Genomic DNA, 13,054 nt, shown 5'->3' with positions numbered 1-13,054 from the left:
ACCTTTTTTCTTTTCATGGGTGTTTGCATAACGACTTTCTACAGCATTAAATTTGCAGCTGTAGCAAAAAAGAAGCTTCTTTTTTAAAGTCTCATATTACTTATGTTATACTTGAGGAGCTATTTTTTTAAAACATCTATACAGTGTGGGTTGGAATAGAGTAACAACACTCCCATTGGTATAAACTTTCACTATGTTAGGTTAGTAAAAGCCATAAAGTGAAAATATGAATAATCCCCAAATAATTCTCATTGCATTTTAGAATTCATTACATGCCTTTTTAAATCTGTTTGTCTTTTTAATTATCTGTTGTTTGTGTTAATAATAAAATTAGTTTCTGAGTAACATATTGGTTGGGCAATTCTTGAGAATAGGAACCGTATCTTATTCATTCTGAAACAACCAAAGCACTTCACCCATTGCAGTGCATACAGTAAGTCCTAAATAAATTTTGAACAAATATATCCTTGGATGAATGAGGAAAAGATGTAGAAGATGTAGAAGAAAACAGTGACTAAGGCAATCATAATAAAAGATCAGTAATATTTTTTCATCTTAAATTATGAATATTTGATATTGGGTCCTACAAAATAAAAAAGGCAGAAATCATTCACTTTCTCAAGCTATCCCATGAAATACTATTTCAACCTACATCCTAATTGAAACTTCCAAATGAACATTTTACATTAGGCTATTATTATAGTAAGTTCTTTAATAAGCTATTTTATTTTGCTTTGCTTTTCCAGACTTAGGACTTTACACAAGATAGAAAGGGTCCTCAAATATGTTTCCATTTATTCATATGAATTGTCATTTTATTGAGACCACATTTTCCAACAAAAACATAATTTATTTGATTGTGCTTAGGGAAAGTCAGAGAGTGGGATTCAAAGGATTGTAGAAGGAATGATAATCAGCTATCCTTCTAAACTATTTGTGTATATACATACACATTGCAGCCAAAGATACAAAATAAATGAAAAATTTCCAAAGTAGGTGTACATTTCTTAACAAATCATAAATAAAATTTTATAAGGATGCCTAATATTTATTTTTTTGTATCTTAACGTGCCATCCTTTGTAAAAAGCAAAGCAAATTTAATAACCAATGGTTTTCTACTGAAACAATATTTTCTTTTTACCATCCCCGATTAAACTAAACATTATATTTCTGGTATAAATGAATTTTTTAAAAATTTTGAAGAGATCTTGTTAAAATATGTATTTTAAGTAACTGTGTGTCCTTAGAATCCAATTATACATTAGCAGGAAGAAATTGGAACAGTTTATATCTCAGATTTGTAAAAGCATGAAAATAATAATATGTGAACTGCTAACCTTGAGATCTCATGAACTCCAGTATCTTCCTGAAGACTCTATGCTTCTGAAAACATGTTTTCAGTCTGTTGATATCTCCTTATTTTTTCCTTAAAAAAGAAAACATGCCTCAATATGTCATATAAGGTTATATTTGCAAAAAGTACAGCTAGCTACATAATATAAATATAACGTGACACAGGAAAATCAATAGGAATCCTAGAATACAAACAAGGCATTAAATATAGAACTCAATATTCACAGTGTATATAATTTAGCAGAAACAATATCCATCCCAGAAGAAAGTAGCAAATTTCTAATCAATAAACTAATTTTACTATGTGTAAGAAGTTAAAGATATTCCATCTTGTTAATCACCATTACACTAGATTCAATAACTTTCTGGTTTCCAGGAGATTCATATCTTCAAGACACATAAAAATCCAGGAAAATCAACCAGAATGTCATAGCTATATAGTTGGTAGCAATCACAATGAATATTTATTATGTTTTTTTATTTGTTTAAAGGAAACTATTTAATAATAAAATTAACTCAAACAGTTATATGTCCTGGTTTGAAGATACCTTAGGTTTTAAGAAAATAATTTAAACAAATTATTCTTTAAAAGAAACATGCTTTAAGAAAAAATCTTATTTTTAAAACTATAGTGCCATTATTCAAAATTTTTAGTGCCATAATTTTAAAAGGTAATGAAATTCTCACAATAATTATACACTCGTATTTTTCTCAAACTAAAATGTATATAATCACTTTCTCTAAAGAATTAATGAACCTTCCCTTTTAACATGCTGAAGTAAATCATTATGTCATATACAAATGTAAAAGTTTTCCTTAAAGATGGGGTAGAGAAGTTTGTGAAGGGTGGTTCATTTAGTATTTCCACAACAGCCAGAAATGAACCATCATAGACCATTGCCAATGAAAATAGGTAGTATGGAAATACCGTACATGAGTTATTTGAATGAAGAAATAGCCCGAGCAAATGACGTGGGCTGATGTTTTTCAGACAAGCTTAAAACATAAAAATCTTTAAGGGGAAAAAAAAAAAAAGATCACAGGAACACTGTGTCTCTGGAAGCCTCTTTCTTCCTTTAACTTTATGTACATCTGTGTGTATCCATCAATTGAGAACAGACTAGAATATCCACGGTACTCACTCACAAGTGTTATCAAATTATGGTCAGAATTGCAGAGTTAAGCAGAGGTTATTGGGTACAGCTTGGTTCTGAAGTGTAGATTCAGCAGAAGAACTTGAGAAATTCTGGAGACATTGATTTAAAATTCAGTTTTAAGTATAATTTTAAATATCTTTTTTTTTTTTTTTTTTTAATATTTTATTTATTTATTTGAGAGAGAGAGAGAGAGACAGTGAGAGAGAGCATGAGCGAGGAGAAGGTCAGAGGGAGAAGCAGACTCCCTGTGGAGCTGGGAGCCCGATGCGGGACTCCAGGATCATGACCTGAGCCGAAGGCAGTCGCTTAACCAACTGAGCCACCCAGGCGCCCCTAATTTTAAATATCTTAAACTCTGTTGGGAACATTATACCCTCAAATGATGACATACTAAAGAACACTGAAACAATTACTTTTATCACCTGTTGCACTCATTTTGAGGAATATTTCAGATTACAACTTTTTCTGCCTTCTGTTAATGATATATACATATATACCTATATACATATTCTAAGATTGCAGGTCGAGTAATTTAAAAACAATAAGTATATTAACAGATCTACAGCTTGTAGTATGTCCACTGAATAAAGACTTTAAAAATTATTTGCAATTAAAACAAAGCACTAAAAATGTTAGATGCTGAGTTGAATATGTCTATAAATGTCATTCATAATCTCAAACTTTCTTGTTAATGAAAATGAATTCCATAGTATTTAAGTGTCATTTTTATCTATTGAGGTATTGTTCAAGATTTTATCCTAAAAATAAAGTTTTTACTGTTCTTAAAAAATGGGGAAACTATGACCTGGTTCAGTCTCCCTATTTTATAAGTATGAAAACTTATTGCTATGTATTTGACATGTAGATAACTCTGAAGTAAGAGATGAAGTATTTTTTGACCAATATTGTTAAAACTGGAATTGAAAACATATTGTATTTTACAACCAAATAAATAAAAGACTTTTTATAGTAATTGAGGGTTGTCTATTGAGAAAAGCAAAAGTATTTAAATTTACACACCTGCAATTACCCTATAATTTAAAAAGAGGACAAAGGACCCTTGGTAATGGAAAAAAGGAACCCAAACTTTGACCTGTTTGAAAGTCATATATATAAGCATATATTTGACGGACAGGATTGACCCAAACTGAGGCCAGTCAAGCCCCTGGGAGGAGTTCATCACAAAAGAAAAATAATTCTGGAAGAGCAAGTAATTTTCAATGTGAATTTCCAAGATTGGGCATCTGAGGATCAGTGCTAATTCTGGACGCAACATGCAATAGTTATCGCAGGAAACCATTCCAACGCCGCACCTTGGTTCGCTGGATGTGACGTGGGGACATGGGCTGTATGACACTGTGTAAGGAAGTATGTGTGCACTTACGTGAGAGAGAGAATTTGAAGAGTTGTGCTAAGATCTGTGGATCAATAGCACTCACCCTGAGACCCAGGCAAATTTGTAAAGGAATAATCCCTAAATAACGTATCTCAGAAAGATCCAGGGGCTGTTACTCTTCCTCTGCAAGCCCTCTGGGCACAGCAGTGGTGATGTTCACAAGTTTGGTAGAGACTGCCATTTCCTGAAATGCTATGTCTTTGAAGTAATCACAACCCAAGGTGAACACCCCTACCATACCCTGTTAAAGTTGTACTAGGGTTGGATCCCAGTCCTACAGATGGCCTTAGCAGTGTCAAGTGACATCTGGGACTGATTTGTGGATAAATATAACCATCCCAGGCACTAAGTAAAATATTCAAGGAGAGTGAAGTTTATGGAAGACTAGGAATATGTACACTAAAGTAAATGCAACATGATTTGTCTTCATAAATATTTGCGGTGGTCATCTAAAGAACCCAGGTTTATGATTATAAGTTCTATGAAAAATAATATTGACATAAACCTATGTTATCATTTAGGAATGTGTACCTAATATTCATGATTCATATCTGATCTTTTCTAATATCTGGGATTCAATTAAGAAATTTTCTGAGACCTAGTTTTTCACTTTTAGAAATTTCTGCAATCTTGCGGAGCTAGAGGGAATGGTGAGTACCACCTCTCCTTGTGTCAGGTTCCTTAGTTTTCAGGTTGCCCGAGGACATTACTGCAAACCATCCTACCAATCCCTGCAGCCATATGTAGTGGCAAGGGTAAAAGCACTCTCCCGTGTTTGTCAACATTTTCTCTAAAGGGCACCTTTAGTAGGTCAGTGAGGCACAAAGCTCATGTTGGTGTTTCTATCAATAGTCATGGTAGACTTCACTGAGGTTACTGAAGGTCACATCTCAGTAGTAGCCTTAACTGACTATCAGATCAGCTTGTATTATTTTTAATGGATGATTCATTGATTAACTATAAGTAAATATAACTTGCTTAAGACACTCTTACCTTGTTCCTCTCTTCAAAAAAAACTCTTCCAAATGCCAAGTTTTTGAGAATAAACTTAACCCTCTCAGGATCACAGAATTTGGACCCCCAAACCAACCATTTCCACGTGTCTGGAAGCCTGCTTCATGTCAGTTTCAGTATGTCAAAGGAAATGTCACTTTGTGAACACAAGTGAAGAAATGTGAATTTGTTCTTCCCTATTTCTAAGGTGACAATAAGACTTATAAGTTCAGTGCAATAGTTTAATTGCATTTGCAACTGCATCTTAAAATATAGTATTGCATAATTAATATGCCGGCAACCAGCAAAAGCATCATTCTCTCTGAAGGACTGCTTCTTGACACAAAGGGCCTAGGGCAGAAGACTCTAGCAGGAAAGACCAATCTGCCATGTAAAGTTTGAAGCTATCTTTCCAAAAGAACAAAACCCCATGGAGAGACACATTGATTCTACTTAGAATTCTTTAAGTAACAAGATCACTCTAATTTCGTGTCTTCACGAACACATGTTGAAGTACAGTTATCAAAACCCATGCAGTATCTACTCATTTACCAAACAACAAAAAGTGAATTTCTGTGCTTCCTAACATGTGTTGAACTATAATAAGGTAGTATCACGTGTCCAAAAAAGTTTCTTAAAATGATAACACTTAAGTCATTCCATTTCAGTAAAGTGGATAAGAGTTATCAAAACAAATTAAATCAGTCCTAATTGGGCTGTTTATGTATCAGGTAGTCACCATGGGAATCTTCCACTCAGTCAGCTGTGCTCAGAAGTTTACACACATTTCTCTAGAACTCTTCAGATGGATCACTGTTTAACACATGGAGAAAGATATAATGATAATTATGGGAAATTTGCAAAAATTGTAAGAAAATCTAGGTAAAAATTTAGGTAAAAATTTTAAAACCTAAAGAATTACATAGTTTTCCAGAAAATTTCCAATTAGTGAAATTGACCCAAAAAGACATACAAATTTGGTAAAACAGATTAAAAGAGATTAAAAAGGTGTTTCAGGCTCTATGATCACAGGGGCAATTAGGGTCAACAGGTTACAGGGAAGCCTTAATGAACCTTTATAACAAAAGGTTGCAAGTTGCTTAGAACATACACTCTACCACCAAAAGTGTTTCTCAACCTTTACATATTTTTCACTCCCTCCACTCATGTTCACACTTGCCACTCACCCAGTGTAGGGTCTGTTATTCAACATGGTAGACTATCCTTTCATATAGACTCACCTCCAGGACTTTTCTCTCTCCTCTTTGGATCAGCGTGATGAAAAAAAAAAAAAATCACTTGGTTAAATTCAGCTCTCCTCCTATGATACTACCAGTAGTCACTGAACAGATTACTATGATTAGAGAAAATGTAGGATACTGCATCCCTGGCAAGACTATTGATATATGATCACAGACTTCAACCCAATGACACCGCAACAGAAGCACCTTTGCTTCTTTGCAACTCTCCAACATTTCTTCCCATCTCCCCCTCTCAGTTTATGATACTGCTTCTAAGAAAATTGGAAGAATGATTTAATTTCCTCTTCTTATCTATATCCTACATACTCTTGATATTTATACCCATATAGTCAGCCTTCAATCCTCTTATAATGGAGAAACTTCTCTCCCACCTAAGATCAATCCTTTCTCTTGGATTCTATTTCCTCTCACCAATTTTAGGTCTTTGCTGCTTCAGTTATTCCCTCATGCTCCTGCATCACCATTCCCCCTTCCCTCCCATTTTACTGGATTAGTCCCATCTGTCTGCAAAGTTAACCAAAGAGGTGAAAGACCTGTAATCTGAAAACTATAAAACACTGATGAAAGAAACTAAAGATGACACATAGAAATTGAAAGACATTCCATGCTCATGGTTGGAAGAACAAATACTGTTCAAGTGTATATACTACCAAAAGCAATCTACACATTTTATGCAATCCCTATCAAAATACCTACAGCATTTTTCACAGAACTGGAACAAGCAATCCTAAATGAGTATGGAACCGCTAAGACCCCAAATAGGCAAAGCGATCTTGAAATAAATAAACAGAACTGGAGATATCACAATTCTGGACTCCACATTATGTTACAAAGCTGTTGTAATAAAAACAATATAGTACTGGCACAAAAACAGACATAGGTCAATGGAATAAAATAGAAAATCCATGGGGCACCTGGGTGGCCTCTGCCTTCGGCTCAGGTCATGATCTCAGGGTCTTGGGATCATGCCCCACATCAGGCTCTCTGCTCAGCAGGGAGCCTGTTTCCCCCTCTCTCTGCCTACTTGTGATCTACAAATAAATAAATAAATAAAATCTTAAAAAAAGAAAAGAAAAAGAAAATCCAGAAATAAGCCCACAGTTATATGGTCAATTAATTTCAACAAAGGAGGAAAGGAATATACAATGGAAAAAAGAAGTCTCTTCAACAAATGGTGCCTGGAAAACTGGACAGCTACAGGCAAAAGAAGGAAACTGTACTACTTTTTTACAGTATACACACAAATAAACCCAAAATGGATTGAACACTTAACTGTGAGAACTGAAACTATAAAAATCCTAGAAGAGGGTACAGGCAGTAATTTCTCTGAGATCAGTTGCAGCACTATTTTTCTAATTACAAAGCTAAGAAAATAAAAAGCAAAAATAAAATGAGACTACATCAAAATAAAAAGCTTCTGTACAGCAAAGGAAACAATCAACAAAACTAAAAGTCACCTTACCAAATGAGAGGAGATATTTGCAAATGACATATCCAAAAAAGGATTAGTATCCAAATATACTTAAAAAACTGATAAAATCAACACCCAAAAAACAATCCAATTTAAAAATGGACAGAAAACATGAACAGACATTTCTCCAAAGAAGACATCCAGAAGGTTGGCAGACACATGAAAAGATGCTCAACATCATTCATCATCAGGGAAATGCAAATGAAAACCACAATGAGATATGACCTCACACCTGTCAGAATGGCTAAAATCAAAAACACAAGAAACAACAAGTGTTGGAAAGGATGAGGGGAAAAGGAACACTTATGCACTGTTGGTGAGAAGGCAAAGTAGTATAGGCACCATGGAAAACAGTTTGGAGATTCCTCAGCAAGTTAAAAACAGAACTATCCTACAAGCCAGTAACTGCACTACCCCAAAAAAATACAAAAACACTAATTCAAAAGGATACATACACCCCGATATTTATTGCAGCATTATTTACAATGACTAAATTACAGAAGCAGTCAAAGTGTCCATCAAAAATGAATGGATAAAGAAAATGTGGTATATATACACAGTAGAATATGATTCAACCATAAAAAGGAATGAAATCTTGCCATTTACAACATGGATGGAATTAGAGAGTATTATGCTAAATGAAATAAGTCAGTCAGAAAAAGACAAATACCAGATGTTTCACTCATATGAGGAATTTAAGAAACAAAACAAACGAGCAAAGGAAAAGAGGGAGAGAAAAACCAGGAAACAGACTCTTGACTATAGAGAACAGATGGTTACCAGAAGAAAGGTGGGTGGGAGATGAGCGAAATAGGTGGAGGGGATTAACAGTGCACTGATCTTGATGAGCACTGAGTAATGTATAGAATTGTTAAATCACTGTACATCTGAAACTAATATTACACTGTATGTTACCTATTCTGGAATTAAAATTAAAAACTTAATTTTAAAAAATCCCTTTTCATCAGTTCCCCATCTAATCACCTTATTTCTCAATTCCATTTTATAGCAACTTCCCCAGAGAAGTATTGAACGCCTCCAAATTAGGCTTCATTTTTACAACTCCACTGAAGTAGCACTTCCCATTGTCAGCAGTGAACTCAGATATTGACAAACCAAATGGCAAATTTTCTCTCAAGAGAGTTTGATTCAGATAATCACTTTTTTTTTTTTAACTTGGCTTTTAGGATATCATACACGAAGTAGGCTTATCTCCTACCTCATCTGCTGCCCTTTCTTAATCTCTTTGCCTAATTTCTTCTCATCTTCCTGACGCTGAAATCCTTTAGTAGATTGAGATGTGATATTTCTTCTCTATTTGACTCTTTCTTACAAAAGCAGATCCAGTTCTATGTCTTTAAATACCACCATTTATTTATGAATCCCCAATTTAGCTTTTAGCTTGAACCCCTTCTCTGGGCTATAGATTCTGATATCCACAGTCTATTCCACAGCTCTGCTTGAATGGCTAATATGCTTTTGAAAGTTAACATGTTAATATAATAGTAATAATAGTAATAATGATAATAAAAAGAAAGGAAGGAAGAAATAAAGGAAAGAACGAAGGAAGGAAAGATGGAAGGGAGAGAAAGAAAGAAAATAACATACTCCAGGCTTCCTCCTCCTACTCCAGTCTTTCCCAGTGCAGCAAATGACATCCGTGTTTACCCAGTGACTTATAATAAAAACATAGCTCCTAGAGAAATGGCTGATTCTAGGACTCAGGCAAGGAAAACAAAAAATGAACTTGAAGCATCTTATGGTGATGGAAAGAAAGGAAGAGAAAGAAAAAACAGGCACAGGCATGTCAAAAAGATACAAGAATAAACCTGAAAGAACTTTCAATGACCAAAGTTGGAATAGTTGAAGCAAATAATAATAATAACAGTAATAATAATAATGACAGTATTAGATTATAAACAAGAAATAAAATAAATATCTATGAGTCTATACTCATGTAAATAAATAAATAAGTAGGGGAGAAGGAACAAATCTTTCTTACAAGTATTCCAAAATATATACGTAGATCCTTTTTCAGGAAGTGGAGTTTGATCTTCACTCCCACCTTAAGTGTGAACTGTATTTAAATAAATTGCTTTCAAAGAATAGAATGTGGAAAAAAGAAAAAAAACACTAATGATAAGTTGGAGAAACTTAGCAGATATCATCTTAACCAAATGACAAACATTAATACCACCAGTGACACAGCACGTTAGTATCATCTAGTCCCTCATATATTTGGACAAGAAGAGCACTTCATTCGCTGTGCCTTTCTTATTCCAGATCCACAACCCCCATGTAATGAGAAAACACCAGAGAAAACTAAAATTGCCGAACATTCTAACTATGCTCTTCAAAAAGTAATGGTCCTAAAAAAACAAGACTGAAAAAACAGAGGAAAATAAGGAGACATGATAACTAAATTCGACATGATATTCTTGAGTAGATCTTATTAGAAAAAGGATATCCATGAATAAATCTGAAAAGAATCTGTAGTTTAGTTAATATAATAATGAGTGGTAACAATGTTAATTTCTTTGTCTAGACAAATGTACCATGGTTATGTAAGATGTTAACACTGGAGGAAGCTGAGCAAAGGGTTTAGGTAATTCTGTGCTATTTTTACAACTTTGCCGTGAATCTAAAATTATTCCAAAATATAAAGTTATTTAAAAGCCTCAGAATTATTCATGTTTATCTGTTTTTCTTAAACCTCACATCTAAACATCAGCATCTCCCGTCAGCTCTACCTTCAAGATTTATTGTCAGTCTGAGCACTTCTCACCAAATCCCACATCTCTCACTTCTACCACTCAACAGTGGTTTCCCACCTGGTCAATGCCTTCTCCATTGATTCCCCATTGCCCATGCACACAAGTGTCAAGCTCTTTGCCAATGGTCTGCATCTGCTCTTCATTCTTTCTAGAAGTCCCCTCTCACTCCAGATATTACATGGCCTAACCCTAACCCTACTATTAAGAATCTATCCTCAAAAAAGTAAAGCACTGGTGGCACCTGGGTGGTGCGGTTGGTTAGGCCCCTGACTCTTGATTTCAGCTCAGGTCTTGATCTTCGGGTGGTGTGACTGAGCCCACTTTGGGTTCTATGCTTAGTGTGGAGTCTGCTTGGGATTCTCTCCTTCTCCTCCCTACCATAAACAAATAAATTATATCTATATCTATATCTATATCTATATCTATTAGAGAAACAAAAGTAAAGCATTGGAGGAACTGGATGGCTCAGTCAGTTAAGCAACCAACTACTGATTTCAGCTCAGGTCCTAATTTCAGGGTTGTGATATCAAAACCCATGATGGCTCCATACTGGGTGTGAGCCTGCTTGGGATTCTCTCTCCCCCCACTCCCCCTCACTCTTTTCCAGTAAAGCACCAGTATATAAGGACTTCTTCAAAAGAATATGCATTATAGCCTTGCTCTTGCTGCATAAAAACTAAGCTGAAACAAATGAACACTCATAGGGGAAAGACTGAAAAAAATAGAATATATCCAATATTTTGCAATCATCAAAAAGAATAAAAGAGAGCTATGACAAGGACGTTGGGGAATTTTCATAAGGTATTGTTCAATGAAAAGAGTCAGGATTAAGAAAAATGTATACAAGATAATCCACTTTTGATAAAAAAATCTTTTGTGACAATATCTTTATGATTATTTGATATTGAAAAAAATGAAAGGATATAAACTAGGACAATAAGAGTTACCTACAGGAGTTAGAAATATAGATGAAGAATGCAGAGGAAGAAAAAGGAAAAACCAGGGCACCTGGGTGGCTCAGTCAGTTAAGCATCTGCCTTTGGCTTAGGTCATGATCCCAGGGTCCTGGGATCGAGTCTCCTGCATTAGGCTCCCTGCTTAGTGGGAGCCTGCTTCTCCCTCTCCCACTCCACCTGCTTGTGTTCCCTCTCTCTCTGTGTCTCTCTCTCAAACAAATAAATAAAATCTTAAAAAAAAAAGAAAGAAAAGGGAAAGGAAAAACCAAGCAAAATAAAAAGAAAGAAAAGAGAGAGGGAGGAAGGAGAGAGGGAAGGAAATGGGTAAGAAAAAGAGAGAGAGAGGGAGGGAGCTCAAAATAAGATTATATTTTAGTTAAATTATTTGTGGATTATCTTGGAACCAGAAAATATCATGAAAATAATTCAACAGTAATCGATAGAACAATGTATAAAATTGAACATGCACTATGTACATGAATATTTAGAACAACATAGGTTTTAATATAAAAAAAATGAGAACAACTTAAAAAACAACTGGCAGGAGAAGGGATGACTATATTGGGTAAACTTATGCGGTGGAATAGTATGAAGAAAGAAAGAGATAGAGAGGAAGAAGGGAGGGAGGGAGGAAAAGAAAAGAAAGAGCGAGGAAGGAAATTAAGTAAATTTTGTGAAACAATATTTACGACTTCACATAAAAATGCATGTGCGTCTGTATGAAAGAGAATTATTCAGAGATTCCATTTTGAAGCACAGAATGGTTTTTGGACATTGGGCCCCCAATTTTCTCAAGCAGAAACCAACTTTTAAATATAAAATTGATTGCAGGTCTTCTTAATCTCAGAGAGAAAATAGAGGATTGCTGCTAGAATTGATCAGGTTCCCAGGAAATGCATAAATTCTTACAGATGGTCCCAGGAACACAGCTAAATTGCAGCCTATGTTAGTCAGTGTACTTTCAGTGTATGGCAGAAAATAGAAATCAAACCTAAAAAAAGAAAAAGCAGTATCTACGGACAGGAAGAAAAGAGGAAGAACTTTACAGAATGTGTTCACTCAACTTTTAGTTGTCAAAGCAGCCTGTGGTATCTGCTTTAATTTTTATAGTGGGCATTGTCCCTCATGAAAACCACACAGTAACTGTCCCACAGGGGAGGAACACCCAAATAAATAGTTGAATAGTTGCTGGGCTGCCCTGACAACTGGCATTCCCTTGAAGAACAATGAGGAACAAATCAGAGACATTGTATTATAAAGTACGTTCTCATCTTTTCTGCCACAATAAGATATAAGGAGCCTCACAAATATGCCCCTGTTGGAAGTGTCCAGCACCTACTATTTCATAAATGCTGATGTACTTTCTTCAGATTTCAGAAACATTGCATGTTGTGGCAGGCAGAATTGGGGTAAATGATTATGTAATTAACGGTCACAAACTGGTCCGCTTGTAACACCGTGTTGCTATACATTGTGCCAATGTTGAATATGAAGTATGGATAAAGGAAAGAGGGATTCATTCTGGATATTATCTGAGGGAATTTGGTTATAGAAGTCTGTTGTTGGACATCTTGATAGATGACTATAATAAAGTGACTTTACCAGAAGGTGAATATAAATGAACCCTGAATGAAGATTTTTTAAAAATATATAAGTAGGGGGGCACCTGGGTGGCTCAGTGGGTTAAGCCT

General features: G+C 35.0%; 2 protein-coding genes across 7 annotated transcripts in view; one reads left to right on the top strand and one right to left on the bottom strand.

Annotated features, from left to right (window-relative positions):
- The window catches only part of LOC125095498 (sodium channel protein type 3 subunit alpha), a 1,188,574-nt gene that overhangs the window by 783,922 nt on the left and 391,598 nt on the right, over positions 1-13,054 (top strand). The window lies entirely within an intron of this gene.
- Positions 1-13,054, bottom strand: part of CSRNP3 (cysteine and serine rich nuclear protein 3) — a 205,272-nt gene that overhangs the window by 151,159 nt on the left and 41,059 nt on the right. For 4 of the 6 annotated variants that reach the window (XM_047721996.1, XM_047721997.1, XM_047722001.1 and 1 more), the window contains 2 exons: positions 6,142-6,163; positions 1,339-1,427 (listed from right to left, as the gene is read on the bottom strand). In XM_047721996.1, coding sequence (XP_047577952.1) covers positions 1,339-1,351 — 13 coding nt within the window. In that variant the 5' untranslated portion in view covers positions 1,352-1,427; positions 6,142-6,163. Of the gene's footprint in view, positions 1-1,338; positions 1,428-6,087; positions 6,171-13,054 lie in introns of all 6 variants that reach the window. The other 2 variants (XM_047721999.1, XM_047722000.1) reach the window with 2 other exon arrangements.

Source organism: Lutra lutra, chromosome 3 (assembly GCF_902655055.1).
Source record: "Lutra lutra chromosome 3, mLutLut1.2, whole genome shotgun sequence".
Lineage (NCBI taxonomy): Eukaryota > Metazoa > Chordata > Mammalia > Carnivora > Mustelidae > Lutra > Lutra lutra.
Note: the sequence above shows the minus strand (reverse complement) of the source record. Positions and strands in the feature narration are given on the sequence as shown.